This window comes from Ipomoea triloba, chromosome 10 (assembly GCF_003576645.1).
Source record: "Ipomoea triloba cultivar NCNSP0323 chromosome 10, ASM357664v1".
Taxonomy (NCBI): Eukaryota; Viridiplantae; Streptophyta; class Magnoliopsida; order Solanales; family Convolvulaceae; genus Ipomoea; species Ipomoea triloba.
The window spans coordinates 937,721-963,900 of NC_044925.1; the positions used below are offsets into that span (position 1 = coordinate 937,721).

The 26,180-nt window shown below is 36.1% G+C and overlaps 4 protein-coding genes across 4 annotated transcripts; 2 read left to right on the forward strand and 2 right to left on the reverse strand.

Moving 5' to 3' along the window:
• Positions 1 to 330: 330 nt before the first annotated feature.
• On the reverse strand, positions 331 to 3,093 carry LOC116032742 (glyceraldehyde-3-phosphate dehydrogenase GAPB, chloroplastic). Its single transcript, XM_031275447.1, has 9 exons — positions 2,922 to 3,093; positions 2,711 to 2,818; positions 2,156 to 2,317; positions 1,905 to 2,072; positions 1,583 to 1,743; positions 1,429 to 1,490; positions 1,310 to 1,359; positions 777 to 1,183; positions 331 to 679 (listed from the first exon to the last, which is right to left on the reverse strand). Exons 1-9 carry the CDS (start codon positions 3,012 to 3,014, stop codon positions 544 to 546), a joined length of 1,347 nt encoding a protein of 448 aa, XP_031131307.1. The 5' UTR covers positions 3,015 to 3,093; the 3' UTR covers positions 331 to 543.
• A 1,024-nt stretch (positions 3,094 to 4,117) lies between these two features.
• Positions 4,118 to 6,854, reverse strand: LOC116031959. Its single transcript, XM_031274334.1, has 5 exons — positions 6,663 to 6,854; positions 5,377 to 5,494; positions 4,992 to 5,085; positions 4,723 to 4,818; positions 4,118 to 4,587 (listed from the first exon to the last, which is right to left on the reverse strand). Exons 1-5 carry the CDS (start codon positions 6,724 to 6,726, stop codon positions 4,453 to 4,455), a joined length of 507 nt encoding a protein of 168 aa, XP_031130194.1. The 5' UTR covers positions 6,727 to 6,854; the 3' UTR covers positions 4,118 to 4,452.
• Positions 6,855 to 15,913: 9,059 nt separating this feature from the next.
• On the forward strand, positions 15,914 to 22,401 carry LOC116033688 (protein S-acyltransferase 21-like). The gene is made up of 10 exons (XM_031276444.1): positions 15,914 to 16,306; positions 16,881 to 16,994; positions 17,093 to 17,186; positions 17,595 to 17,800; positions 18,326 to 18,394; positions 18,667 to 18,738; positions 19,331 to 19,459; positions 20,289 to 20,369; positions 20,478 to 20,684; positions 21,381 to 22,401. Exons 1-10 carry the CDS (start codon positions 16,262 to 16,264, stop codon positions 22,209 to 22,211), a joined length of 1,848 nt encoding a protein of 615 aa, XP_031132304.1. The 5' UTR covers positions 15,914 to 16,261; the 3' UTR covers positions 22,212 to 22,401.
• Positions 22,402 to 23,342: 941 nt separating this feature from the next.
• Positions 23,343 to 25,613, forward strand: LOC116032699 (outer envelope pore protein 21B, chloroplastic-like). Its single transcript, XM_031275394.1, has 5 exons — positions 23,343 to 23,589; positions 24,226 to 24,300; positions 24,474 to 24,626; positions 24,854 to 24,952; positions 25,346 to 25,613. The coding sequence occupies exons 1-5, from the start codon at positions 23,497 to 23,499 to the stop codon at positions 25,427 to 25,429; spliced, it is 504 nt and encodes a 167-aa protein (XP_031131254.1). The 5' UTR covers positions 23,343 to 23,496; the 3' UTR covers positions 25,430 to 25,613.
• Positions 25,614 to 26,180: the final 567 nt, after the last annotated feature.

Here is a 26,180-nt window from a genome sequence, read left to right on the forward strand (position 1 = left end):
GGCTTGATTGTACTTGTGTATGTATAGATATGAACTGTGCATGAATATTTGGATGGAATCATGCATATTTGTATGTATGTGTGCTAAGCAGTCTCCAGGGCATAACTCAGTGGTCGAAAGGTTGAGTGTGGGTGTCGACAGTGTCGTGGCCCAGAAAATATCCGGATTCTCTCAGACTTGGGACAAAGTAAGCATTCAGACCCTGCGTCACTGAGACACATCCCGTGATTTACCTCATCTGACAATTTTCGAGGCAGGGGTGAGGGGTTCTCAGATTTAGGGTTTAAACCTATGTGTGCTAAGCATGCATATATGAAAGTTGAGATAAGCTTTTGTACATAGAAGTGCATGGATTTTATGCTGAATGGTAATCTGTCTCTGCAGGAAAAGTAAACTCCACAGAAGACTTAGCAACTGTGTACAACATCATTGTCTTTGAATTATATTCCCCTTCTCAGTTTTGACAGGAAAAAAAAATGACCATTTATGAATAATGGAAAACCTCTTCTAAAACCATTGGTTTTGCACCAAAAAAGGACTGGTTTAAGCTTCATAGACTTTGCATTCCTCATCAGCAGGGTTTGTCTTGCAGAAGTCCTCCAAGGGGTCTCCACTTCCAGCTGCAGCCACACCTGGCCACTTGTTTGCTACTAGGTGTGCCAAGTCAACGACACGTTGGCTACAAATCGAACAAAAAAAAAAAACATCAAAACATTCAATGTTTCGTTGCAGGAAAACTATGACAGATGACTTGAAATCTGACATTGGAGTCGTACCTGTATCCCCACTCGTTGTCATACCAGGCGACGACTTTGACCATGTCGTCGCCCATCACCATAGTTAAAGAGGCATCAATGGTGGAGGAAACATCAGTGCATCTGAAATCAACAGAAACCAGAGGGGCATCACAGACATCCAATATGCCTTTAAGAGGGCCGTCGGCTGCCTTTCTGAAGGCTGCATTGACATCTTCAGCCGTGAGTCCTTTCTTCTCCACATTCACGACGAGGTCAACAACTGAGACGTTGGGCGTTGGCACGCGAAGCGCAATGCCATTGAGCTTCCCTTTGAGCTTCGGTAGCACCAGAGACACCGCCTTGGCTGCACCCGTGCTGGTTGGGACTATGTTCAGTGCTGCAGCTCTGGCTCTTCTCAAGTCCCTGTGAGAAGCATCTAAAAGCCTCTGTACTCACAACCAAAACCAATCAATACAAATCCCAATTACCCTTTTGTGTTATAAACTTGGAAAATGCCAAAAAAAAAAAAAGCACATTTCTCATTTTCTTGCTTAGCTTGTATATGTTCTTACCTGATCTCCAGTGTAAGAGTGAGTGGTTGTCATTGTTCCCTTAACAATACCTGCAAACAGAATGTGATGAAATTTTGACAGAACGAAACGTTCTCGAGAAGAAAAATAGGTTAACTTACCAAGTTCCTCATCCATGACCTTAACGAAAGGAGCCAAACAGTTAGTAGTGCAAGAGGCATTGCTGCAATGACGAAAAAAACAATCAATCAAAATGTTAATTGCTAAGTGTTCATTGATATGACCATTCAGCAGTTTATCGATGGTAACACTCGCCTTATGATGGCAGCGACATCGTGGTCATAATCTTGTTCATTGACACCAACGACGTAAGTTGGAATATCAGCACCTTTAGCCGGTGCAGTGATAATAACCTTCTTGGCTCCCGCTTGGATGTGCTTTCCCGCACCTGGGCCATCAACGAACACACCAGTTCCCTGTATGCAACACAATTTGGCCGGGATCAAATGTAGTCTCAGACTTCTAGCCTCATTGGTGCAAACTAAAACACCGAATATTTAAGTTGCAGAAGATTTTGATATGAGAAATCTTGAATTGAGACTTTTTTTCCGATTAAAAATGCCAAAGAGAAGCATACCTCAATGACAATGTCAATCCCCATTTCAGCCCAGGGAAGCTTGAGAGGGTCTCTGCTGGACACAACCTTAATAAGCTTCCCATCAACAGAGATCGTCTCGTTGTTAACTACCTTCACATCAGCTTTGAAAGTTCCCAACATGGAATCATACTTCAGCAAGTGAGCTGCCTGCATTCACACGCAAATTTCCCAGTCAGTGAACAACGAGGAATGCAAAGGCCGAGAAAGAATCTGTACCGATTTCTGCTCACATTTTTGACACCTGCACTGTCATTCACAACAATGACATCGAGTGGTGAATCCTTGCGGCCATGCCAGCAGCGTAGGAAGTTCCTACCAATGCGTCCAAAACCATTGATCGCAACCTTCAACTTGGCAACAGTCTCTCCCCTCACAGGAGCTGACACTGCAGCCTAATTGCAGATGGTATTAAACAACATATTATAGATAAAGCCATAAAGGTAGTGTCCAATAAAGCCAATTTAATCAAATTGTTGAGATTATAAAGTATAAAGTAATCTCCTTCCCACATGTTTGGTGAGATTATGGATCATAATTGTACAGCACCTTTTATCAGCTAGTTGATCATAGATTGATTATTCAGGATCCATAATCATAAACCTTTACCAAACAGCGATTTAAATCGAGAAGCACATTTCAAACCAGGACTTTTTGCTTTTAAAGCAACCTGGGCCAAACCACATTAAAAGACTGTATCTAATTAATTAGCTAGTCTAACTCATGGCCTTATACAACAGTTCAAAAGTAACATCTGAAAGAAACTAAAGATGGGTGAGATCATTTACTTTGGGAGTGAGCTGAGCAGCCACAACATCAGAGAAAGAAGCTTCCCTGTTGGAAAATGTCACACCTCCACTCGATTTGAGACCCGAAAACTCGGCTACTTCCAGTTTCTACACAACCAAAACAAATAAAAAAAAACAATCATGAAAAATTACCAGTAAAACAAGAATATCCATTTTACAGTGATCAGAATAAGAGAGAAGAATGGATGACCTTGGAGAAGCATTGAGTTGGGTATGTCTTGGAGTGGAGCTTTGTGCCTGTTGGGATTCTTGAATAAACAAAAGCTCCTGCATGGGAAGCCATGGCTGCAACTAAAACTTCAGGAACAACTTAGTTCCAGTTTCTTTAGCAGGTATTTATGTTGTCTTTGTTTCCAAGTTGAAAAAAAAAATGTTGAATAAAACCAGGGGGCTGGGATTGAAGTAAATGAGTGGTGAGGATTGAGTGGAGAGATTGAAAAGAGATAAGATCACTTGTCCTGTTGTATAACCTTCAAAATCTGAACCACAGATAGTTGACAACCCCTTTTTTTGTTCCATCCCTCACAATATATACCATATACCTTGGACTTTATGCTATTCATAACCAAATTTTCATTGCAACTGTAATTCACATTGATTATAAAGTCAAGAGTAAATGCATATAAGTCCTTGAATAAGTGGCTACCAAGCAAAGAAAATAAGGCTCCATTATTAGATTTTTTTTTTGTTTGGTATTCTTCTGGCTGACAAGGGACTACAGTCTATTCACCACTGAAGGGGGTTTTGTGTTTTGGGTTGAACTACGACTCCAAGGCAGCTGAGAAAGTGACATCTAGAGACTGAGTTGATCCTAATAATCATGCGGACCACTCCACTACTAAATATTACTAAATGGCCCAGCAGGGCTAGCTCAAGTTGTCGATTATCTTACCTAAAGTTAGCACTCCAGCAACAGGATGAAGGTTCGACTTCCACCACCAACATAGTGAAACTAAGGCTTAGATTGGAGATTGGGCTTCCCCAATTGGCAGAAGTGTGAAGATAAATCCTTTGTACACAGAGTCAATGACAGGGGTCTAGGCGACTCGCAATTTACCTCCTTTAACAACTCTTGGACAAAGATTCTAGGAGTTTGAGATTAGTCTGGCCCGTGGCCCAATAACACGTCTTGAGTTCTAAAATTGTGAACATAGAGTTCTAAAATTGTGAACATGGACCTGAGTCCACCTTACAAGGTGAACCTAAGATGAACCCGGATCCATGGCATAATTTGCCGTACTACCATAGGAGTAGTGGCACACGAATTACAGAGAGTATACAGTATGATAGCTCAAAGGGCAAGGCCACCATTGTGTATAAATAGGCTGAGTTAAGACCTAGAGTGGCATGCAATATTCAATTTTTACACAGCCTGCAAAATTTCAATTCTGATTCAAACAATCTGCTTTCAAGAATTGAAGTTTTGAGTCTTGGAATTTAAAAGTTCTTTGTGAACCAAAAGAAACTACAACATATAGCAGCATTACAAGTGCTCAAGAGTTCAAAGCAGCAACCAGTGTAGTCATAAAGCAGAAAAAATTGAAGGGGATGAAATTTACAATTTATTCCTGAATTTAGAAAGTATGTGATAGTAAGTACCAATGACACATTGACACTAGTGAAAGTTGGATCAATTTCATCACCCCTCAAGAACTTCTAGGCTAAGAACGAAGTTGATAGCTTCCCGCTTCTGAAATGTGTAAAAACCACTAAAAGCGTTCTTATAAACCAACTTCAGCTCCGACTTCAGAGTTCACTACTGCTTCATCGCTGTCGCCGTGCTTCATCTGAGAAGAAATGTCGTCTATAGCAGTGTTAAGCTGTTCAATCTTCTCCGCCAGTTTCTTGCGTTGTCTCTGGAGATAAAATACAATACCAGTTACGTCAGAAAGGAGAGAAGGCATGTATATAATGAATGTGTAAGCAAGAAGACGTAGAAAATGTAATTAATGTCCTAGCTGGCATACGAATTGTTCAGAAAATCTGCTTACTTCAAGCGCTTTTTCTTCATCATATATGAACTTTGGCAATTTCTTCATTAGGTCTTTCTTATCAATCCTATCAGCTCCGGCTAATGCATAACTGATCTGCAGCAAAGGAAGGATAAGTTCAATACGATGAAGTAACTCATCTACTTGTCATCAAATATGCAGCAGATTAGCATAAATTCACCAATATAGTAACTCATCACGATAAAGGAAAGAACTTTAAATGCTAGCTGCTATTGTAAAACTAGCAATTTGCTCGTAAACATGATTACCTGTGGTGCGAAGACACAACCAAGTGTACCAACAATTAATCCTCCCAAAATGAAGCCACCAACAAATGCGGTTGAGTTCCCACCATCATTTTCACTACACGAGTATATTGCCCAAATAAATTCTCACATATCACTATATCAGTGATGCATTATGCATGGAAAGGAAGTGAAACTATAATTTATCCTATTCAATGCCATTTCCACATCTATCCCAGTATTCAAAGTTGGATCCTCATTATTAATTTGCAAAGTGTCAATCCCTTTTCTCAACGTTATAGTGTGAACTAAAAACAGTCATAATCATGCAAAAAATTGTGCAGGCTAAGTAAATAAAAGAAAACCAGTGAATTACAAGCTGATACAAAGCCAAAAGATATTGGTGTACCTATATTTTGCTTGAACAACAAATGAACTTCCCGATACAGACGAGTTTCTGGCACGCCTAGGATTAAAAGACAATGTGGTGGGACACACACTTTGGTCAACTGACTTCAGACAAAAGCCTGGCACAAAATAAGTAGCAAAGTTATACTACTTTGTGGCAAATATTTGAAGTGTAGAGCGGGAGAGAGACAGATGTAAACAGACCAACCAATGCCGTAAATTTCTTTGCCTCATATACATATTTGTCAAGCACCCATCACTTATGAGATAGACAACAGATTGGCATTGTTCATGAGAACAAAAATGCCTGACTTAGTGACTTCACATTCATATGCTTACAGATATGCATAGTTAAAGCAAGTTTTAGAAGCTCACAAAATGCTTGTTAATACAATACCAAAGATCCTTCCAATCATGACCCTCATTATAACAAATAGAAGCACTTCAAAGACAGTAATGCAGCAGAAATGGAGAAAACAATAGAAGCTCCATAAGGTTTTACAACAATGAATTATGAAAACGAGATGATAAAGTAGAATGCCCTTTTAAAGTAAACACATAGTATTGAAGCAATGGATGTATTTGTTACCATAAGTCAAGAGCCATTGCCCAGGTCCCCGGTGGACCATTCATCCATTAAGAAAAACCCATCAAATAATGCAAAAAAAAAAAAAAAAAATCTAAGTATGCCAAAAATATCGCTGTATAACTAGAAAAACCACTTCCACTTCTCCACAATCAATTCCCAACCTGGAAATTGAAGTATGCCAATTGCCAAGCTTGAATTTTGTCAAATGCAAACACAACCACATACATACACATCTGTGATTTGGACATAGCATTTTCTTATTGCTCTTAAAATATTGGGCTTCTTTTGTGTTCCAAACTTTCACTTTTCCAAGTAAAAGTAGTACACCATAGCCAGAAAGGCATGGATTAATTTCATCAGACATTTCCCTCATTCTACTAACAAAACTCCCCACCATTTTCTTCCTAGTCTTTGCTTTTCTTTCTAATAACTGACCTGAATCAGCTGCTTACAGATGCACTAACACACACCACATCTATAACAACAAAAGAAGAGCACCCAAAGTTTCAATTTTGACGAGGTATGCTCTAAAGCTAAAATTCCCACATTTAAACCTCGATCTTTCTTTATTGCACCAAGAATCTGATATATTTCTTACCATTTAAGAAGCCCAGAAAGAGAAAGCAAAGAAATGAAACAAAACAGAATTCAGAAAATAGATTATTCCGAATATGAAACCAATTGGGAGTATAAATTACCAGATGATAAATGCAGTGGCTTGGATTTGGATAGAACCAATGAGTTGGATAGAGCCATCGCCATTAGTTTGTCGGAAGTTGAGGTGAGAAGATGGGTTTGTCAATAAGCCGATTCAGAGTGAGGGAGAAGAAGTGAAGAACTCGATGCCGGGACTGATATCTTGTGATCTTTTCGGCGTTGTTTACAAGAAATCAAGAAACAATAAACTTTAAAATTACTGTAAATAGTATTGTGACACGAAGTTTAGCAAGTTGAAAAAATACTTATCAACATATCCTACATTGTAGCAGTCACTAGTACTAAAAAAAAACTTTAAAATAACTTGAAATTAAAGGTGGATTAACATTAACAAACAAAATTAATACTATGTTCCACTGTGTGTCTAATTCAGTTAACAAGACTTAATTAAATTATTTTTAATTTGATTTTTCATAATATTAAATTTAGTATTATTATATACAATTTATATATTTAGAAACTACACTAAACGTATTATTAAACATAATAAATGAAATTTAAAATACGTTAAAATTACTAAAGAAAATAAATAAAGAAAAAAGTGTTGATTTGACCCATGAATAATAAATAAGATAAATAAAATGGGACATAAAGAGTATCATTTGAGTTTGAATGCTTGAATAGTTGAATTTTTGTATTATAATTTAATTTATATTTATCATCTTATTAAAAATGAATATTCAATATATTCAAAATAAATATATATTAGTGGTCCACGCTATAATTTTCAATGCTATGAGATATGGGCTTTTACTCATAATAATAGTGCAGGTAGCAAAGAAGAAGTGGAATTGTGGGCAATCTTGTAATGACTTTAAATGACATTGGAGATTCATCGTGTCACAATAGAGTATAATTTTAAGACAGTCCATGAGATGGAAATACTTCAAAACTTTGTGTGAAATACTTCGGAAACATAAAGGGTAGATGGGATATCACTGGGATACCACTGTGGCATTCAAGTAAATCGTATTTACATAAAGCATACAATAGTGTGATCTATAAATTAAAAATTTTAGCTTCAAAATATAAATATTTTATTTCTCATAATTAATTTTGAATATTTAGAACTTTTTGTATACTATTAGCTAAAAGTATTTTGCAAAGTAAAAGAATAAATTTTTTGAAACAAATATTAAAATACTATTATTTTATTATTCTTTTATTCTATTTATTCTATAAAATAATAATAATATATTAAAATGCCATATGGCTGATATGGGCATCAAGCCATCAAATGACAAATGTGTACCAAGAAGCTCAAGGCAAATTATGCTGTGGAAGGTGGACCTGGGTCCAAAATTACGTCGTTTGTCTCTTTTTTTTTTCTTTTTTTTTTTTTAATTAGTAAACATATTGCTGAATATAGAGTTGTCCAAAAATGTGTGAATGTAGAGGTTTCAAAGTGTGAATGTAGAGTATAGAAATCGTGAATGTAGATTTATGATTGTGTGAATGTAGAGTTGCCCAGAAATGTGTGAATGTGGAGGTTTCAAATTGTGAATATGGAGTATAGAAATAGTGAATGTAGAGTTATGCATGTGTGAATCTGTAATAGAGTTAAAGAAGTTTTAGCAATTTGTAGCCCTGTAATGTGTGAATGTGGAGTTCTCAAGTTGTGAATGTGGAGTATAGGACCTGTGTATATAGAGTTTTGAATGTGTGAATGTGGAGTTTACAAATTGTGAATGTCGAGTATAGTGTATGTGAATGTAGATCCAGATCCACCTTGCGAGGTGAACCTGGGTCCACGGCATAACAACCCGAAGCTCTAGTGAAGGGCCAACTAACTATGGGCTTGTGTTAGTGGGCTCAACTAGTAAAATACAATTTCTCCTTGTAAGCCTTGTAATTTAGGATACAAATGTTGGAGGACCATCTGGCAAATTATGCTATGGACCGGGTCCACATTGCAAGGTGGATCCGACTCTATGTTCACAATTTTAAAACTCTATATTCACAATTTCAGATCTCGAAATACAAAATTACATTACTCAATATTCACAATTTTTGAACTCTATATTCACAATTTTGTTATATAAATTCAAAAATTGTGTTATACGGTTGAACATAGAGTTTTAAAACTTTTGAATATAGAGTTATGAAATTGTGAACATTGAGCTATGAAATTGTGAACATAGAGTTATGAAATTGTGAACATGGAATTATGAAATTGTGAATATAGAGTTATAAAATTGTGAACATGGAATTATGAAAATCTGAACGTGGAGTTATGAAATTATGAACATAGAGTTATGAAATTGTGAATATGGACTCGGGTCCATGGCATAACAACTTGGACCATCTCCTATCGGCTAGTAAACTATGTATTTTTTTTAAATTATTAATAGTTTTATTATTATTATTACGGAGTATTATAAATTTTTTTAGGTAACGAGAAAAATTTATAATCATTATCTTAGGGTATACGGATTCTAGGCAATTGAGTCGGTCAACTCGGGCGGGTAATATTTTTATTTGAATTTTTCACTCAAAATGACGTCGTTCTGAGCGAAAAAAAAATCTCAAATTTTACTTTTTAACCCTAGGCCCCAGCCCCAAATTTCTAAACGCACAGCAGTAGGAGGTTACGCACACTCCCGCCCCAACAGCAGCAGGTCACAACGTCACCCACCTCCAGGCTCCAGCCGCCCAGCAACAATATCCCAACTCCCAAGAACCACCAGCAGCCAACCGGTAATTTGAGTGTATTATTGTTTGAAAGTTTGAATGCTTGGTGATTGATTTCACTAGTTTGATTAGTTGGAAAATTAGACTTGGATAGTTGGATGTTGTTTAATTATTATCTTATTGCGTTTTAGTTAAGTAGTTATTAGTTATTTGCTTGAAATGTATTGCTTATTGAGTTATTGTGTTTATTTGTGTGAATGTTATTAGTATTAATGTTATTTAAACGATAAAAATGTGTGAATGTTATTGTTGCTGGGAGCTTGGGAGTGTTAGTCTGCTAGGTACTTCAATTCATACGTTCTCACAAGGCTCAACTTGATGGTTTTCTTTAAACTTAAAGGGCTCGCCTCGCTTGCAAGAATGAACATTCCGCCTATGGTTATTTTTTTGTCTGACTTCTTGAGATGTCAAGTGAAATGCACTAGACTTACATCTGCGGTAAAACATTATTTATAGCAACTGAACCATCAATGTATCATATAGCAATAAATTATATTTAAAAAAAAAACATATAAATCCCTAAATGCTGTCATTTTCACTAGGCAAGAAACATATTTTTTTTTTAAAACCAAAAGTCTCTTGCTTTATTATAGAGAAATATATTTAGTTCATATTAAAGAATTGAAATTGGATTAGGTATTCCAAGAATACCACATTAAATCGTATACCAACTTATTATTTAATTAAATTAGGTTATCAGATTTTCAAATACTAATAATTCTTTTTAGTTTATTTTTCCTGATCTCATCATTAAATAAATTCTTATTTTCATATACACTCCCTCTTTCTTCAGACAACAAAAATTAAGACTTCAATTTCCATTAAAAAAAAAAAAAGAAAGAGTTTTTCACCCTTGCAAAATCCTATGTACATCCATGAACTAAAGAAGAATATGATCTCACCCTACTCAGTTGATTCAAAGTGAATGGTACTTATGTTAAGTAATTGATGTTCTCCATTTCAGAACTAAAAAAATTCACAATAATTCGGGTATTCTTTTATCTTTTTTATTTTTTCGTTATTGAGATATTTGTATTTTCAAATCTTGTGTTATTTTTGATATTGTTGTGAGATTCCTAATTGAAACGCCCATCCGTGTTGAGTTTTACATAATCCTTAGTCCTTACAAGGCTAATATTGAATAATCGAAAGAGTTACCTTGGCATAAGTAACTCAATTGGTCACATGATTGGAGTTTGGGAATAAAGATCAATGATTGAAGGGCTATTTGTGCACAGTAAACAAATGTCTAACATCTGTGTTCAGCTGAGTTACCATGATTTACATTCTCTCATATGCTCTGTCGGATCGGGATGTGTGGATCATTAGGATTAAGGATTCAACCTTTTGGAAAGAAATAATAATTGAAACAGTAAATTTACAAATTAATATCATTAAAAAAATAATTTCTTTGTATCCAAGTTAAAATGATAAAAGAATTGGCTACGAGCAGCCAACAAGTCAAATCGATCTCAACTATGAATTGATGAAGCACTTATTACTACCTAAACCCCTCACATGGTTTATATTATCATCACTTTTGTTGAATAAATTCATCCATTATTGAAACCGCCTTGGCGCCTTATTATAATCTGTTGAGTTTTGGCACTACTGAACATTATTCTTCCATGATGGCAGCATTATACCTCATTCTTTCCCATGATGTTTTCTAGTTGCTAATCATTCATTTTAGACTTGATGTCGGCACACAACTCCACTTTTAGATAAACTTGTTTTCAATGTATTTATTACAACCTATAAGCATTTATGCTTTTTTCATACATCATTCGATATTATCATCTTATCAATTTGGATTCAATTTGAATTACACTTACAGAGCTTGGCTTTTACTTAGAAAAAAAGTTGATTTATAACTCTTTAACATATAGTACACTTATTACAAAAGTCAAAATTTTCTCATTCGTTTATAAGATCCATCCATTTAGTAGCACCTTAGGATGACATGCTAGTCTTAAAAGTGAAGGGCGAGGTTCAAACAAGGAAAGGCTTACGGTGGATACCTAGGCACCGAGAGACGAGGAAGGGCGTAGTAATCGACAAAATGCTTTGAAGAGTTGAAAATAAGCATAGATCTGAAGATTCCCGAATATGGCAACCTTTTGAACTGCTGCTGAATCCATGGGCAAGCAAGAGACAATCTGGCGAATTGAAACATCTTAGTAGACAGAGGAAAAGAAAGCAAAAGCGATTCTTGTAGTAGCAGTGAGCGAAATAGGAGTAGCCTAAACTGTGATAATGAAATTGTGGGAGAGCAATACAAGTGTTGTGCTGCTAGGCGAAGCAGATACAAAGGTTTGAAAATTGTTTGTTGAAGAGATAATGTCACTTTTGGTTTACGATTATTGCATTTTACTTTAATTGATATGATTCTTAACCACCAATTTGGTCACTTTTGACCCTTCGACTTTTTACAATAATTGACCAAATTTGATATTTAAAAAAATGTTTGAAATGTGCCAAGCGTACCATTTTTCTTATAAGAGTATTGTATACATTTTAGATTAAACTTTAATTATTGATTGAAAACAGTTGAAATGCCACAAATTGTTTAATAAATAGTTGAGGATCAAAAGTAAAAATGTTATCTTAGTTGAAGGATCGGAAATAAATTATTTTTTTTAAAAAAACAAAACTAATTTTAAACTTATTTAAAAAAAAAAAAAAACATTTCAAGATTCCATGCTTAAAGAGTCAAGTGGAGACTTAGACATTACAAACTAGGTAATTAAGTGCAATAATCATTTATGTTAAAAAAAAAAAGTGCAATAACCACTACATTGTAACCGTTTTATTTGAGTAAATGAGAGTTATTAATTGTCATTATTTAATCATTTACACAATTATTAAACAATGATTATTTACTGCATTTAACTCCTTAGTAGGGAATTGCAACGGTAACAATCACAATAATTTTAAAAATTATTATTAATATATCTTGTAATTGACAAAGTTATATCTCTAATATATTTGAAAAAAAAAATGTAAGATATATATACTTTATCAAATATTCCGTACAATATTGTTATATATCTCACCAACGATAGTGTGTGAGCAACCTCTCAAAGTAAGAGATTTCTTGTGCGTAGTAAACAAATGTCTAGTCTTTGTGTTCAACTGAGTTACCATGATTTACATCCTTTCAGATGTTCTGTTGGGTTGGGGCAGGAGCCCGTTGAGGATTCAGCCTTTTGGAAAAAATATAAACGATGATGATATAGAATTTTAGTAACTTTTAATTCATTAATATATAGAGTTGATTTCTGTTGGAGTATAATGGTGCTGCTGGTGCTTTAATCTCATGGCTAATGCAGATTAGACTATCCACCGGACATGTTGAAATTAAAAGCTTATAATTAATGAGTCAATTACTCATTATAGTCACTTACACATCCAGCTACAATATTTATGTTTATAATTTACTTTACTTTTATTAGGTCATCTCCAAATTAAACTTTATAATGATTTAATTACTCATTATAATCAGTTAATCATGCAGCTATACTGTTTATTATTTACTCTATATATAATCACTTACCACTTACCAACATAAGATGATTTATGGAATAGTCGTTGTATCTAGGACTCAAAATTCATCTGGTAACATGAACCATAATACAATATAAATAAATTTTAGTGCATTGCAGGTTTAGTTTTATGCCCCAAGGTCCACGATATTATAATTTGGCTTTTGTGAGTTCATATGCTGAGAAAAATGAGATCAAGAAATCAATAATAAAGGAAAATGAAGATCGAACACATGATTTATGTGGCACCGGACATCGTCTCAAGGAGTGGACCAGAAGAGTGTTGAATAGTAGGTGATTAAGCACAAAAGTGTAGAGTGTTTGGAAGTTAGTTCAAGAGTGAGTTGCAAACTATTAAGGAACAACTAGGTGCAATGATAAAGCAATTGACTAAGGTAATTAACAACCAATAGTAAAACAAAGGGCTTGGAATAGGTCACTTAAGTGTGGATGGTATAGTGGTTAGAGCTCATGTAATGCAGACAAGGGAACTAGAGAGACACTACTAAATGCCAATGCCACTCTCGTGGAGATTGTGCTCTCAATTGGAATTTAGACCCACTCTCATGGTGACTCAAGCCAATTGAAGCAATCCATCAAACATATGGTGTTCATGTCTCCTTCCAACTCCCTTTTCTCAAATGTGAGTTAGATTAGTGAGAGGTGTGGTTATGGTGTTGCCCTATTCTCATAGTGACAAGACCTTTTCCAAGCACCTCTTGCACAATTTGGCCACAATCATAAAAGAGTCAATACAAACCACCAATTCCAAGCTCACAACTAGGGCCATCATCAAAGTCATTACACTAGTTCATAGCGCAATTCAATCACAAAAGATGACTTAATCTAATCCCTAATTGAATCTAGCTAAACATGGACTGAAATTAAAGACATTGCAATCATAATTTGAAGAACGAAAATGCAAAATATACAAGAAAGCTAGACTTAGCTTTAGTGAAGAACAATGCAATATTAAATCTAGAAATTGCAATTGGAATTGATTACAAGTTGAATTGATCTTCAAATATTCCTCAAATGTTGTTTGATTACAAAAATGAAATGTTTGGAGATGTTTTATCTCCAAAAAAAAAACTTGGAGAGAGCGTGAAAAATGAATCATCTCTAAAAAGAATTATCTAGGGCCATTTATACCCTCAAATCGCGCCAAAAATGCAAGTTAAAACTGATTTTGGGCCCATGGTCATGATCTACCTCACGGTGTGACTTCCACCCTGACTTTTTAGCATAATTCGCAGGTTTCAAAGGTCACGGTCAAGTTCTATGAACTCGACCGTGACCACCCACTCTGCACAACAGTTCTGATTTTTAGGCCATTTTTCACCTTGTAGACTTCCGAACTAGCCTTTATGATTTGCATGAAAGTTGTAGCCCTTTGAGTTTCAGTTCCAATGCCACTTGAATCGTCTCATTTGAACACTTCTAGCTCGAGATATGCTCAAAATATCGAGACATCGTTTGACAAAGAAAAATGCAAAGGAGAATGCAGTCACGCTAACAGTCATGATGTAAATGCCAGCATGACCCATATTCTTCACTTCAAAATGCATATTTCTTCATCTCATTTATTATCTTGGATCCCTGAGTCATGTCATGATACTCCCAACTAGCTCTTTTACACTTTCTTGACCTATCATGATTCTCGAAACACGCCTTTGTGTCAAGGTGACTTCAAAACACATCCAATTGAGCTTCAATTTACATGATGTTACAGCCAATGCATCCAAATCACCTAAATGACACAAATGAATCAAATAAACACATGCTTAGCTTCAAATTAGCATTAAATCATATGAGTTTGATATCAATTATGCACATAAAAATACTAAGAATTAACACTTATCATCCAGTAGTGTGCCTATGTCCATGGGAACAAAACATGGAGTTTTTTTTTTCTTTTTTTTTTTTTTATAAATTAATTGTGATGGTGTATAACATGTTGGGCTCACAATTTCTCAATAATATACTTTTTCTGTATGGATACCCTATTATTAGATTATTTATGAGTTTTTAGGAATAGCTTAATTTGATAATATCTAATTTATCTTTATCTAATTTTGTTACCTTTGGTTAAGGATGGATGAGTTACTTTACTTCTCGGCTGTTCGTTTATTTTGCGTTCGTGCTTTCTAGTATTTGTGCGAACCTTTAGCGCTTAGTCCACTCGTGGTTGGGCCCCTTGAGCTAAACCCGAACTCTCTTACCCTATAAGGAATTCACGATGTCGGATTCAGATAGTCAGAATGCCTCTGCTCGGGAGTCGGGACTATGACGACGTGGTGGAAACTACCCCAACAGACGCGTCTTCGGCTAACTCTACGAGGTCACCCGGGGAGGTCGAGGCGGCCGAAGGTCGGGGAGGGGATGGAAGTCCCCGACGAGGAAAATCCCCTCGAGTGGTGATATCCCACCTTTACGATCGTCTTCAGGATTATTCCCCGACTTCTCGCGAGGTCCTTCTAACCACTCTTCCCCCGCGGCCCACCTCTTCTCAGGTCGTTTCCCTTCCAGTTTATTCGGCGCAACCCTCTTCTTCGCAGCCTCAGCTTCTGCTTCTACCGTGGGCGGCCTTGTGTCTTTGAACAGTGACGATGTTCGCAATCACCCCTGCTTGCTTACAATGTCTGAGCTAGAGGAGATCAAGTCCCTCTTAACTGGCCGCATCGAATTCCAGACTCGGCGGTCTTTAGGAAATGTGATCGATCGGACTTGTGGTAAATTACCCATATAACCTTTGAGTTAACGAGCTTTAGACGGAGAAATTGACGAAGGACTAAATTAGGTAAAATTTGAATAGTTGAGGACTTAATTGGATTCAATCAGTAGTTGAGGACTAATTTGTGAATTATGCTATAGTCGAGGGACATTTTGGGTATTTACTCAAATTTAAATTTTAAAGTTAAACTAAGAAAATAAATAAAATGGAATATTTATTTATAGGTATTGTTTAAATTTCTCTTTCTGGAAAAGCACAAAAACCTATGAGGAGTTGGGACAGCCGGCCGTCGCAGTCCACCTTTTTGAGTGTTTCCGACTTTCCGAGCAGTATAAGAATTGCAGGGGAAGGAAAGTTAAAAGGATAATCTTCTTCGTCTTCGTCTTCTTCAACATTTTTACAACTTACTAATCCAGATTCCAGAAACCCCCGTAACTGATTTCAAGCAAATGGGTTATCTTAATTCGAGTTTTGGACATCTGGGTCCGGAGTAGAATCCCAGTACCCACCCCCTACCACACTCTCTGGCTCCAGTGATCGCTGCAGAGCTTTCGATTCAGTTGCAGGTGTAAATGGTGTTGGCTGACTCGGTTTGACTTAGTTTTTCGACATGGCGCGCCGTCATGGCTGGCAACTCCCGGCTCACTCCTTCCAGGTTCATTTCTCTTGCGTTTTTCATCTTCCCTGGGATTCATATGGAAAATTCTTAATGTTAGCTTCTTTCGCACTCTTTTTGCCTTTAATTTGTGGGTACCTTTGGATTTAGGTTGCTTTTGACGTTGACATTATGCTATTGTTGCTCCCCACCTTTTTGTTCTGGCACCAATTGAATGTGATGTTTCTGACTTTTAATTTTTTTTTTTTGGGTACCATTTATGTTCTTTAATTTTAGAATTAAATCTTATAATTGATGCCATTTTTCCAATGATTTTTCAATCAAAATGTTTTTCTTTTAAGGAGCACTTTCTTCTAAAAGGTTCTGATTTTGAAGATCAGAAATCCATGCTGTAGGAGTGTGAATGTGTTTTTTTTTTTGGTTGTCATAAAAGCTGCACAAGAATTCTCTGAATTAAACAGTTGTTGCTAACTAGGTTCTGTGCTCGATTTAAAAAGAAGAGTATAATGCTACAATTACAAACGATTTAATTGACTTACCTCTGCTTTAAGGATGTCCGGCACTGCTGTTAGATTCTTCTTGCAGGTTGGTTCTCACCATTGTAGCATTGCAGGTTGTTGCTATAACAGTTTACTTCTTGCTATCGGTGGCGTTTTATGCGTTTTTCGCTGCATTCCTTGGAAAGGACATCTACGAGTACATAGCAATTGGTGTCTATTCTTTCTTGGTGAATATCATGCTTGCTGGTTTTCTTGTAACCCTGGCTCAATTTCTATTTCACATTTGCATTTTACTTTCTTTGACATTTTTACCTTTGAATGTCAGGCATTTTCTGTACTAGTTCTCTATGTAAGATGTACAGCCATTGATCCTGCTGATCCTGGGATTCTCATTGAACCTGATGAGATGGGCACGCCTGGTTAGTGGCTTGGATATAGCATTATTCTCTGAACATATGCACACATCACCAGAAAGGATAAAGTTTACTTTGAGTATGCGAATTTATAGAGATGTGTAATTTATTTGGTTATGGATGCAAACAATACATAATACAATAGTGCCTATTGCAATTTTGAAGAAGGAATGATTATGCATCCTATAAATGGCTTCCATGGGACATGGGACTTTGAAGTAGAATAAACTTTTATGATCCTTGGACTACATAGCTGTGTCAGTAGACTGCACTTTTAACTAATAGACCAATTTGCTGAATTGCAATGTTGCAGTAGACCTATGTTGTGACACAGTGAAGATGAGAGTCTGAATTACTGCTTGTTAGTCCTTTGTGGTGCTTTCTGAGTTCAATTGTGTATTTTCTTCTGATTAGGTGATTTGTCTGGTAACGATGACCCAAGCAAGGAAGAATTGAGAAATGGAGGAAGGTATACTAGAAATGATTCAGGGTTCTGTGCAACACTTGGACAGTTTCTTTGTTGCTGTATTGTGAAGGAAGATTGTCGCAAAGATGATGATCATTTGCAGCAACAAAATGGAGATGAAGAAGCTTTGTTCTGCACATTGTGCAATGCTGAGGTATACCATCTTTGTGGATTGGAATTTAATTGAACTTTCTGCAATACATTAGACATTTTTGCATTGGGGATATGTAGCAAATTTCAGATAGATTACTTTTACTTGACAATAGTGAATAGTTTTCAATTTAATTGAACTTTCTGCAATACATTAGACATTTTTGCATTGGGGATATGTAGCAAATTTCAGATAGATTACTTTTACTTGACAATAGTTTTCAAGCATTCAGGGTGGACGTAACTGATTTCAAATGCTTTATTTTGACTTGGCTAGGTCACCTCCCTCCCTTACTTTTTCCCGCCTAAGAATAATGAAAAAGAAGGAAGGAAAAACACAAGTTAATAAAAATAAATAATCTCACTTGACATCCCAATGCATTTTGCTAAGAGGTTCTTTGCTTTCTCTTTTGTTGGATTGCATCAAGTGTATATTTTACTTTTTCTGCTAAGGTCTTTAATTATGAAGTCTACTCCATTTTCATATTGAATCTATTCAAGAGCATCACATGATCCTCTTCCTTTGTAGGTTCGCAAATTCAGCAAACACTGCAGAAGTTGTGACAAATGTGTTGATGGATTTGATCATCACTGCCGTGTGAGTTCCAATTTAGAATTTGAAATAATGAACTTTTTGGTTCTCCTTTTTATATGTTGTTTCATGTATAAAGGGAACACAGGAAAATTTAACAAATTATTATCATTTCAGGAGATTGTTTATAGAAATAATATCCAGCTAATTTGGGCTTTCCTCTATGTCTTTCTATAACTCATTTTTTGAAACACAACTCATCCAAATACTGCTCTTTTTCCTATTGTTATTGTCATATTCATATCTAATGTTCTAATTGGATGTCAAAATTCATGCAGTGGCTGAATAATTGTGTGGGAAGAAGAAATTATGTCACATTTATATGCCTAATGGCAACAAGCCTGTTTTGGGTAAGCTTTCAACACAAATACACAATGATACTTGCATTTTGTTTTTGGAATAAGGGTCAAATAGGCCACCGAACTACACACGAAATTGCAATTAGGCTATTGAACTAAAAAATAATGCAATTGGATCCCTGAACTACACAAATCAATGCAAATTAACCCAAAGTGACTTGTTTGACTTGATCTTCCGGTTACCAACTTTAAAAATAATATTTTAAAATAATTTTAAATAAAATAGTTAATTAAAATTAAATTTAAAATTTAAAATTAAAAAAAGGACCCAATTGACTTGCTCCTTTTTTTTTTTTTAATAATTTATTTATTTAAAATTATTTTAAAATATTATTTTTAAAGTTGGTAACCGGAAGATCAAGTTAACAAGTCACTTTGGGTTAATTTGCATGAATTTGTGTAGTTCAGGGACCCAATTGCATTGTTTTTTAGTTCGATGGCCTAATTGCAGTTTCGTGTGTAGTTCGGTGGCCTATTTGACCCTTATTCCTTTGTTTTTTACTTTTAATATTTATGCATGCATCTTTATTTTTTCTCCCCTCATCCCCCATCCTCTGACCTACACTTTTTCTTTGTGTGTCAGCTTGTTTTTGAATTTGGCGTGGGCATTGCTGTTCTTGTTAGATGTTTTACTGATAGAAGGGCTACAGAGAATCATATAAGGGACAGACTTGGAGATGGATTCTCCCTACCCCCTTTTGCTACGGTAGTGGTATGTAGCCTACACCATTGTTTTTAATATTGTGCTTTGAGCTTTGTCCTTTTGTTTATGTGCTTCATCTAATCAGAGTTTTTCGGCAAATTATACCATGGACCAGAGTCTACCTTGCATTGTGGACCATGGTCCAAAATAATCTTAAGATTATGTCTGCAGTTGACATATTCTGTGCCTTCAGTTAACAGTTTATGTTTCTGTAAATAAATTGAATGTACATAACATGTTAACTACGACACAAAAAATGATAACTACCAGCAGAAACTATTAACTGCAGGTACAAAATATGTTAACTATAGACACATAATATGAGATAATATATTATGTGTTTGCTTCTGTACCTGCAGTTAACAAATTATGTGCATGTGGTTACCATTTTATGTGTCTGTAGTTAACATGTTATGTGTCTTCAATTTATTTACAGGCACATAAATGGTGAACTGCAGGTATAGAATATATTAACTTTAGACACAATTTTTAAATCAGGCGCACCAATGCAAGATGGACCCTGGTCCATGGTGTAACAATTGGAATTTTTCAGATTTGAATTGCAAATAGCTGTGGAACCATTAACTGGTTGCATAGCATCATTGTGGCATTTAAGCAATAATGAATATCATATATGAGAAAGCTACTGAAAGCGGTCTCTTTTGTTTGTTTTGTTTTAATTTATTTTGAGATGTATGCAGTTACAAAATATTCTATTACTTACCTTTGCCGTTTAGAGAACTTATATAGTTCCTGGTTAGTCTCCCCTTTTCTAGTTCAATTTGGAACTTGCAAATTTTAACCACTGTATCTGTCTTTTTCCTGGGTTGCATTTCAGGCATTGTGTACGGCGGTTTCATTTCTTGCAATTGTGCCATTAGCTGAATTATTCTTTTTCCACATTATTCTAATTCGTAAGGCAAGTTTTTCTATCCTGTGTATGGGTCTGGTTTATATTTGATAGATTGGTGGACCTATGCAAACACCGCAAAGAGATCATTGAACGGTTATTTTTGTTTTGTTGCAGGGCATCACAACATATGAGTATGTTGTTGCTATTAGGAACCAAAGTGAACCTCCTGGGCCGTCAGTAGATGGAGGTGATCAGCAAAGTTTGCCTTCATCACCAACAAGTTCTGCGGTGACTGGTATAAGTGGAAGAAGTTCGGTTGGGCTGGGCTTACCCTATAAAGGTGCTTGGTGTACTCCTCCACGAATCTTCATGGATCATCAGGTTCTGCTCGTTTTCTCGATTTCTTTTATTTATTTATTTATTTATTTATTTTTGGGTGACGAGAGAAACCAACCGTCACTACCTGAGGGTGTGCACTGGGTAAACCCCGCCTTGTGACCTCAGCCGGCAAAGGACCACAAGGGATAAACCTGCCTAGGTTACCCATAGGACATAGCTGACCGGCTCAAACTAAGAAGACCAATAGACCGCTCTTGTTGAGAGCGAACTTGTAACCTTGTGGTTATCAAGTCAACAGCCTGACCAATTTGGCTAGAGTTGTCCCCATTTCTTTTACTTTTTACTTCTATAGTTCGACGATAGTCACCTAGTAAGGTCCTTCTCTCAAATTCCTGTTGTGATTTTTACATTTTAATATAAAAAAAAATGTTTGACCACACGTTCTACAAGGATGAACTCTATCTTGAAGTCACATATGTGATCGAAGAAGCATCCTCCTTTGTACACCCTTATGGCTTATGCAATAACGCTAACCAAATGAATGCTTGAAAGATGCACCATTCTTATACTGCTATTTTTTCTTGATTGTTATGATAATTGCATTCTAATATAGAGTGATTAACTCAACTCAAAACTGAATTTAATTATATCATAAATTATTTTCTTGTATAGTCGTTGAACTGTGAGACATTGCGTTTGTAGTATGTACTGACACGCCTTTCACCTGCAAACACACAGGATGAGATTATCCCTCATCTTGAGCCAGGGCGTGTACCATCGACAGTTGATCCAGACACGGTACAGGCAGAAAAGGATAAAAAGACTTCACACCGTCCAGTGAAAATCAGTGCGTGGAAGCTGGCGAAGTTAGACTCCAGTGAAGCGATCAGAGCAGGTGCAAAGGCGAGAGCATCGTCTTCCGTGTTGCGCCCAATTGGTTCGCGGCCTCATCCTTATGATGGCGATACTTTATCCAGTGGTATGAGTGGGAAAAGCAGTCCGACTAGCAGTCGGGGATATTACGAACACAATGCTAGAGCTGGGACGTCGAGATTATCCCCTTCCAAGAGCTCCTATCCACCAAGCCGCGCAAGCAGGGACGACATTGAATCATGCGGCCGCAGTGTGAGCAATTTCAGCAGCCCGCTCCCGCCTCACCTCACACCATCTCCACTCGGGCAGCATTCCTCCACCCGAGCTCTTTCACCCGTGTCGTCCCAAGCGACTGATGTGAGCGGAGCTCCTTTACCATCGTGGAAGAACTCGGGCATTTCAGAGACTTCGGGATCGTCATCAATCTTTTGGGATCACGACGCTGGCCATTTCGTGAGTGCTGCCACCAGAGGTACTGCTTCTTCCTCCCAACATCCCGGTACAGAGCTAACATACACAGGTCAGTCTATATTTTTTGGCGGCCCCTTGCTGAATGAGCGAGTGACACGAGGGACAACAGCTGGCAGTATAAGCTCCGTTGGCTCACAGCGAAGCAGACCGCCGAGAGGAGGTCAACTCCCTGTCTTTGTTCCCAGTGATTCCCAGCAAAACCAGTTTTCTTCCAAGCCCCAATAAGGCTTAGAAACTTGTTCAGATACATTTTTTTTTTTTCTCTCTTCAAACAGGAAAAGTTTAGATTTGCAGTGTTAGTTTTCTAAAGATTTGCCTTCACTCTCCATTAGTGTGTACATTAGACTAGAATTCCAGAGATGAATGTCATAACTCATTGGACATCTTTTTCAGCTAATTGAAATTCTTCTTGCAATGCCAAAGTAGCCACCATTCAATCTGAAGAAAGTCCTTTGGTAATTTTCTTTGAATGAGCAAATCAATCATGTCTTTGTGGATCTAATATTTAAACCTCTCATTCCTATAGATATTAGAAAAAGGCCATTGTTCAAAGTGAGTTCATCCATTCCCATGAGTCCGTGTGGACAGATTTGGGTCATTGAATGTTTAAAATTCTAGATTTTTGTCAACTGTGCGTGAGTGAAGTTCACAGTTGGCAAAATTTAAGCCATTGGTTTCTAGCATTCATTGGTTTCAAACATACAATGGTTCAACCATTGGTTTCAAGCATACAATGGTTCAGATTCGCCTACACACATATAGACTCATGGGAATAGACGGATAATACTTCTAACAATACTTTTTACTGAGTCAATAAAATAATATTACATTTTCACACATTTTTTATTTCTAATATCTTTATTTGAATTTAAAAAAAAAAATGGCATGGCCTATAGGCCAGCTATTTGCAAAGGGTTTAAGGGTGTAGCAATATGTCAAACTAGTGCATCATATTTAATACTCCGTAATATTATCCTATATTATGTTCCATATGTTCATAAACCTAAATTTTAATGTACATAAATACTAAATTAAATGTACATCATATACATTTTTATTTATTTTATAATAGGTTCATAATGCTTCATTACATAGGATAATTAAATAAAATGTTACAATATCGAATATTAAAAAAACAGTGAAAGTGATTTTTTCTACATGAGAGGTTATCCGGATAACGAACTCAACCAAAGACTATGGGTAATAATCGAACACTTTTATACATAATGTTTTGTTACGAAAATCATATTCGACCCACTTGCTCACGGGCAAAGTGATACTTTCATAAATAGGATAATTGAATTATAAATAATAAAGTATTTTTCAAAAAAAAATAAAAATAGTAAGCATGCTTTATCGGTGCCAGTGAAGGAGACAGGGAGAAGAGGGGGCCGGGGGGAGTTTCTGAGCGTATTATCGTACTGTTTCCCTCTTACTATCCGCCATTTTTAGGGCTTATCTACACCTTCTTCTCTCCCAAGAAGAGCAAAACCGCTCACTATCTGTAGAAATGGAGACCTCGCTTAGGTACGACGGAGATTCCAAGGCGCTGAAACTTCATGCCAAGGAGAAACTCCCTCTCGACTCCTTCACTCATTTGCAGGTACTGTCACTGCTACTGTTCTTAATTTTTATTCTCATGCCTTTTTCTGTATTCAGATTAAGGTGTTTGATACATTTGCTTGGTTTCTTACTCTGTTGTTTCCAGGAACCATGAATTTCTACTGCTATTGAATCAAAATAAATTTACTTTCTGGTGTACTAATTTCCATATTCGCGTCCTTTTTAGTGAGATTAACATGTTTTTATGTATGCAATTCTTGTCGTTGAGTATAGATGAATGAATGCATCGGTTTGGTGATGCTTAATTTTGCTTGAATGAATATCATGTGATCAATTCATGTTGAGATGTGAATTGAGTCTTGGTAATTTGAGCATCAACCACTGTAGTAGGGTATGATGCTGTGAAAACCAGATTCAGTACCATGGCCACCAGTATCCTAATCCCTATAGTCTATTGGGCTTTGATTAATCTAGTGTCTAGTTGCTATTAGACCCTGTTTCAATGGGAGTTCTTCCCAACTTGTTGCTCAACTCACTAGGTTCTAATGTGAGACCTTATTTAAGGGTATACTTCAGTTGGTCTTGAGGTTATTTGATTGTCACATTCATTTGCAGATTTAGTATGTGTCAACTTACTGATATTTTCTTCTTCATGTGATTCCTAAATGATTGGCAGCTTCATGGGGAGCTAGACACAAAGACCGGAGCTCCGAGTCACTTAAGTGCAATGATAAGACACTTTTATCAAAATGTATATGCTCCTATTCTTGCTTTTTATCTTTCGTGGACTGGACAAAGCTGTAACGGTTTCTGACTATCCTGCTGAAGGGAAAAAAGATTAAGAGGAATCCAATTAGAACAATATAACTAATAAATTATTTGCTACTGCTTACTGAAGTTCAATGACTGGAAAATTTTTTGTAGATATCTTCAACACTTGGTGTTGGTTTGCAATATGATCGGAAGGAGAAGCTTCGATACACTGTACGTGGAAAGAAATATTTTCGTGTCAGCAGTTATGGGCACTCTAACTTTCAAATCAAGGGGAGATGTGATGTAGATCAAGAATTTCAACAGGTTTGTACTTTTAAATGAAAATATAATTTATGTGTAAGAGACTAAGAGTCTGTGTTGGTTCACTTGGTTGGTATTATTGTATTTATAGAGTAGTAATCTTGTCAATGCTTGCATAGTGTGAATGGATTCCTATGAAAGAGGTCTAGTACTCTAGTAAACGTGTTGATATTCACTCAACTGGTTCTTTTTGCCTATTTCCTGTATTTTTGAATCTCAAACATTGACAGAGGAAATCAAGTGGGGCAGCTGAGTTTGTTTGGGACATCTTGAACTTTAATAAAGACCAAGACCTAAGAATCAAAATTGGCTACGAAGCCTTTGAGAAGGTACATTTTCACCACATCATCTTCAGTTAATCTTTGAGATGGTCTTATTTAGCACTCTTTTAGCACCTTTTTTTTTTCATGGTATCTCTGCTGAAGTTGACTTAATATGTAGAAAATTCCATTTCCATTCACTTTGCCTACTACATCAAGTTTTCCTTTTAGTAAAATCAATCTGCATTTGGCATTTCTATCACATTATAACTTTTGGTCTAAATTTCCACTCTATTCAAGAATTTCCCACTTTTCCCATCTAGATTAGACTGATCTTTACTGAGCATTTTCCAACTATTCCATAACCATAATTCTTTTAAGCATACTAGACCTTTAGTTTGAAAAAGCAGAATGACTATCTTGACTCCATTCCTGCTTTTATCCCTTTTGTTGTGGTATCAGGTTCCATATGTGCAGATTAGAGAAAACAACTGGACATTAAATGCCGACCTTGCAGGTAGATGGAATGTCAAGTTTACCTATTGAGTTGCAGTCGAAATGAGATATCCCAGTTGCAGATAATTGACAGTAAATTGTGAGAGATACATATAAGGTCCATTATTTCAGTGATTATGCATGTACATCAGAGTTTGGATGGTTTTTGACTCCATGGTTTTATTGTATTTTAAGAAATAATTCTTCAATTCAGTTCTTACTCTTGCTTGGTTCATTTTTCTTTTGACACAATAAAATTGCAAATCAATAAAAATACACCTGTGAACACAGAAAAATTCAAGTATATTGTCTTAATATTTAAAATGTGATGAACTGGAGTCTGGAGAGAGGATAATGCCAATCGGAAATCCTTCAGCTAACTTTAGCAAATAACAATTTTATAGATCAGAGGGCTTTCGACAAAAATATTTATTGTTTTAAATTCAAAATATTTTTATTCTTTAATTTTTGGAAGTGCAATATAAGAATCTGCCTCTCGATTCATTTCAGCTTTTCACTCATGCATATCAGAAAGATTTCTATCAATACTACTTAGGTTAACAGTGACTCAAACTAAAACCATTTTATAGAAAGTGAAGTTAAACAAATAAACGGTAGAGAAAAATACTTCATTTTAAGATTATTTTGTTTAGATCGAAAATAATGGACTATAAATTCCCTCTAATGATCTTCATTTTCAACAAATTTTTTTTTTTTTGAATACAACCGACCCTATTACATTGTAGTAATGTTCATCTACACTTTTCTCAAGTTGTTGAAGCACAAAAAGTCAATTTTGATA

What these genes read in the sequence shown, in the direction of transcription:
- LOC116032742 (XM_031275447.1), bottom strand. Translation starts at nt 3,014, where the DNA reads ATGGCTTCCCATGCAGGAGCTTTTGTTTATTCAAGAATCCCAACAGGC. An exon ending in CAACTCAATGCTTCTCCAAG is followed by an intron (nt 2,819 to 2,921) that starts GTCATCCATTCT and finishes TTGGTTGTGTAG; the next exon opens with AAACTGGAAGTAGCCGAGTT. An exon ending in GACAACGAGTGGGGATACAG is followed by an intron (nt 680 to 776) that starts GTACGACTCCAA and finishes TTCGATTTGTAG; the next exon opens with CCAACGTGTCGTTGACTTGG.
- LOC116031959 (XM_031274334.1), bottom strand. Translation starts at nt 6,726, where the DNA reads ATGGCGATGGCTCTATCCAACTCATTGGTTCTATCCAAATCCAAGCCA. An exon ending in GCCACTGCATTTATCATCTG is followed by an intron (nt 5,495 to 6,662) that starts GTAATTTATACT and finishes ATTTTGTGCCAG; the next exon opens with GCTTTTGTCTGAAGTCAGTT. An exon ending in ATGAAGAAAAAGCGCTTGAA is followed by an intron (nt 4,588 to 4,722) that starts GTAAGCAGATTT and finishes TTTTATCTCCAG; the next exon opens with AGACAACGCAAGAAACTGGC.
- LOC116033688 (XM_031276444.1), top strand. Translation starts at nt 16,262, where the DNA reads ATGGCGCGCCGTCATGGCTGGCAACTCCCGGCTCACTCCTTCCAG. An exon ending in TGGCAACAAGCCTGTTTTGG is followed by an intron (nt 18,739 to 19,330) that starts GTAAGCTTTCAA and finishes TTTGTGTGTCAG; the next exon opens with CTTGTTTTTGAATTTGGCGT. An exon ending in CCCCTTTTGCTACGGTAGTG is followed by an intron (nt 19,460 to 20,288) that starts GTATGTAGCCTA and finishes GTTGCATTTCAG; the next exon opens with GCATTGTGTACGGCGGTTTC.
- LOC116032699 (XM_031275394.1), top strand. Translation starts at nt 23,497, where the DNA reads ATGGAGACCTCGCTTAGGTACGACGGAGATTCCAAGGCGCTGAAACTT. An exon ending in ACTCCTTCACTCATTTGCAG is followed by an intron (nt 23,590 to 24,225) that starts GTACTGTCACTG and finishes AATGATTGGCAG; the next exon opens with CTTCATGGGGAGCTAGACAC. An exon ending in TAGATCAAGAATTTCAACAG is followed by an intron (nt 24,627 to 24,853) that starts GTTTGTACTTTT and finishes AAACATTGACAG; the next exon opens with AGGAAATCAAGTGGGGCAGC.